At 37.4% G+C, this 4,152-nt stretch overlaps 1 protein-coding gene across 1 annotated transcript in view; it reads right to left on the reverse strand.

The window, feature by feature from the left end:
* Positions 1-3,516: 3,516 nt before the first annotated feature.
* Positions 3,517-4,152, reverse strand: part of LOC108975128 (cap-specific mRNA (nucleoside-2'-O-)-methyltransferase 1-like) — a 15,378-nt gene continuing 14,742 nt past the window's right edge. The window contains exon 2 of the mRNA XM_018943430.1: positions 3,517-3,680. Coding sequence (XP_018798975.1) covers positions 3,586-3,680 — 95 coding nt within the window. The 3' untranslated portion in view covers positions 3,517-3,585. The remainder of the gene's footprint in view (positions 3,681-4,152) is intronic.

Genomic DNA, 4,152 nt, shown 5'->3' on the forward strand with positions numbered 1-4,152 from the left:
AACTGATGAGTCGACGTTGCGAGTTTCCGAGATAAAAGTTCTGCGAAAGATTTATGGTCGTTTGCGCGTTGGCCACGGTGAATATCGCATTCGATTCAACGATGAGCTGTATGACATATATGACGACATTGACATAGTTCAGCGAATTAAAAGACAGCAGCTATGCTGGCTAGGTCATGTTGTCCGAACGGACGAAAACACTCCAGCTCTGAAAGTATTCGATGCTGTAACCGCCGAGCAAATCAGAGGAAGAGGAAAACCTCCACTGCGTTGGAGAGATTAGGTGGAAAAAGACCTGGCTTCGCTTGGAATTTTTTATTGGAGTCACGTAGCGAAAAGAAGAAACGATTGACGCGCTGTAGTTAACTCGGCTATAATCGCGTAAGCGGTGTCTATGCTACAAAAGAAGAAGAAATAAAATCCATTTGTAAAGTGTCTTTTTTTTCGTAAGTTTTGAATCACGGAGTATTTGACGTTTTTCAGGGCCCGAAAGCGTATTATTACATTAAAAAATTTGTTTTTATTTTTTTTATGGAATTCCACAAATTTTGATCTTAGTTGTTTCCACCTGGATAGTCAGTGGTGTAAGCCGAAAATGCATTTGTTAGAGCAGAGGTACGCGACTAAATTCTGTGTGAATGTCGGTAAATCTGTGACAAGACGTTTGAAATGATCAAGCATGCTTACCCAGATGTTGCTTTAGCATGAAATGGTGTGTTTCAGTGGCACCACTCCTTTTTGGAGCGCCGGTAAGAGGTCGCTGATGAATGAGAAAATTTAAAGTGAAAACGATGATAATTGCATTTTTTGACATCAAAGGCATAGTCCACAATGAATTTGTTCCTCCTGGACAATCCGTACACGCCAAGTTTTATGTGGAAGTCCTCAAGAGACTTAAACTAAGGATCAATATCGGGTTTGACAAAACATCGCAACCGATTGGAAGTAGCACCACCGACTCCCGTTACGGCTCCCACCGACTTTTTGTGAGCAAGGCCGGCATCCCAACGCTTCCACAGCCGCCCTACAGACTAGATGTGCCTGCACGAACTTTTTTGTTTTCGTATTTCCGATGAAAGGCATGAGGAAACAATAACAATACTTTGTTCATAAATTTAAATTAAAAAAAAAATTCTTTAAAATCCCCCATCCCCGTCCCATTTTGGCCCTAATATACTCGCACCAACCGTTTTGTAATCCTCGAAACAGTTATTAAGGACAATTTTCGGAATAGCCTTCAAATGGGCGGAGCGATTCACGTTAAAATTTCATTTATATATGTTTGCACCTCCGAGCGGTCGCTCTTTCGAACGCTGCCATCAAAAAACTATTCAAAATACGACCTTCCCGATTTCACAAGATATTTATGGAAATGTAAGCTATCGAAAAAATATATTTTTTTTTGAAAGTGTCACTCTCTGGAATAGCCGGATGTCACAGAGCTTCACTTAGCGAATACGGTGGTTACGGCACGATATTGGTTGAAAATTTAGCGTAAAACGCAAGAAGAATCAATTCAGTATGCGACGATGCATTATAGTGGTACAAAAACCAAGAGTTGTCGGTCCATAATTCCGGTCTCTTTCTACGAATATCTCCCCGAAAATGACACTTAACACTCAAATACATAGTATTCCTTGTAGTTGGCCGGTCGGAAGGAATCCGGAATGCCCCACTTTGATTTTTGACCTCCTTTGACGAAGTTTTTTCGATTCGGCCACAATTTGCCACGATATTCGGCCGATTAATCGTCTGTTTCCCCGGAGCAGTCGCTTGAGTTTGCTGCACTCACACGGAGCTAAATCAGGCGAATACGGTTGCGACACGATATTGGTTAAAAATTCGGCGATAAACTCACGAAGAATCAATGCAGTATTGGACGGTGTATTATGGTGGTGCTAAGAAATAAGAATTGTCGGGCCATAATTCCGGCCTCTTTATACGAATATCTTCGCTCAAACGACGCATAATACTCAAATAGTCTCGATAATCGAATAAAACTGTGAATATAACCATGATTTTTGACCTCCTTTGACGTTGTTTTTCAACTTCGGCTCACCTTTGTCACGATACTCCGCCGAAAGATCGTCTGTTTCCTGTTTTTCATGACATCCTGGTAGTCAACCGTCCATTCTCAAGAACCAATTGCTTTATTTTATTGACGTGTTGATCATCAGTTGATGGTGATGACCGCCCTGAACGGGATTCGTCGTTAATAACACTGGTTTACAGCAAAAATGTTCCATGAACGCCTCTATCCAATTTGTATGTAGAATCGCTCGATGATTTCAAAAATCGAATAAACTTTTTTTTTATGGATACGTTTTTGAGATATTTGCAATTTACCGTTATTCGACCAAAAAAAAAGGTGTCTTCATTTAATCACGTATATCTCACTGAACAGTTGAGCAATCTTACTGCAAATTATAGAAAATAAAAGTGAATGAAATTTCCTAAAAATATTGTCTACTCCATTTTTCCATAGGCCTTATAATTTCCGAGAAGTTGAATAATCACTTCGTGTTTTTAAATTTTTTTATGAAAAAATTAAAAAAAAAATAAAATTTGGCAAGGAAAAATTTTTAAAACAAAAGATATTTGTTAATTTTTTTTTTTTAATTTAAATGAAGTCCTGTTTCTTTATAAAAAAACTAAGCTACCAACGTATACGTATATGCGTATGTAGCGTGTAAAGTAGGAGTGGGATTGTTTTCGAATATCATTAGAATAAACTAATAACGCTATTCGTTTAAAAAAAAAATCAAATAATACTTTTMGAACAGTAATACTCAAATACTGTTGTAGTAGGTAGTTTGCATCGAAAGCAAGAGGTGTCAGGTTCGAAACCCCTGTAGTCATGTCAATTTGCTTAACATGTGTGTAGGTATACAGACAGATTTTCAAAGGGTAATTAGTTGTGGAAAATTCCTAATGCAAATAAATTTAATTCAAACATGCATACCTACATGCACACACACATATCTTGGTAAATTCATTAATTTTTTTAAGGCCAACATCAACAGCATGTAGTATTTTCTTTTCCCGGCTCGTTAATATGAAGGAACTTTTTTGTTTAGATAGGTTTTGCCTTTTTTATTTTTTCGCCAGCAAGCTATATATAAGGATAAATGCCCCTTGAAAGTTCATAATATCTGTAAGGCTCGCCGGTTCCAGTTTATAATTACAATATAAGAAACCGTGAGCAATTTTTAAAAATAAAATGAGTAAACGTACGCGAGAATTTGAGTGTACCAACGATCCGGATATGTTCTGTTTCATATGCGGTGAATATACTCTTGTACGGCATCGGAGGCAGTTTAGAGATTCGATCCAATCAATATATTCAAAATATTTTGGTATTGAGCCTAAAAATATTGATAAACCATGGACTCCGAATATTTTGTGTTCCTTGTGTCGAATAATATTGGTTCAATGGAAATCAGGATCAACAAAGTACGTATTAAAATTATGAAACTATGCTTCTTTTTATTTAATAGTAATTTTTAATTTTTTTCTTTTTCATGCGATAGATTGTTATATTTGTATGACAAAAGTACTTGGCTTTGGAAAATCAAGAAAAGTAATTTATGCTAACGTACCTACCGTTTCATTGCCAGTTCCACATTCAGTTGAAGTTGCGTATCCAGTTTCGTTGTCAACAGCAGTATCTGAAAGATCACCTGAATATGGGAAATCAAGTTGTAATAAATTTTTAATGGAAAACGAGAGAAACGTTCTATCACAAACGCAACTAAACGATTGGATTAGAGATTTGGAATTATCCAAGGAAAAAGCTGAGCTACATGCCTCTCGTATGCAACAATTTCAATTCGTGTCACCCCGTGTTAAGGTGACATTATAGAAATCGTCACGAACCGTTTGCCAAACACCATACGAAGGAAGACAATGTATGCTATTGCAAAGACATTCCAGGATTGTTCAAAGAGTTTGGTCAACCATATGATTCCGAGGAGTGGCGATTGTTCATAGACAGCAATAAACTGAGCTTGAAGGCCGTATTACTGCATAATGGCAACAAAAAGCCCTCGATCCCGATCGCGCATGCAGTAAACACGAAGGAAACATACGAGGTAATGAAGAAATTGTTAAAATTCATCAAATATGAAGAGCATGATTGGAAAATATGTGCCG

Source organism: Bactrocera latifrons, unplaced genomic scaffold (assembly GCF_001853355.1).
Source record: "Bactrocera latifrons isolate USDA-ARS-PBARC rearing strain unplaced genomic scaffold, ASM185335v1 scaffold_615, whole genome shotgun sequence".
In the NCBI taxonomy this organism is placed as follows: Eukaryota; Metazoa; Arthropoda; class Insecta; order Diptera; family Tephritidae; genus Bactrocera; species Bactrocera latifrons.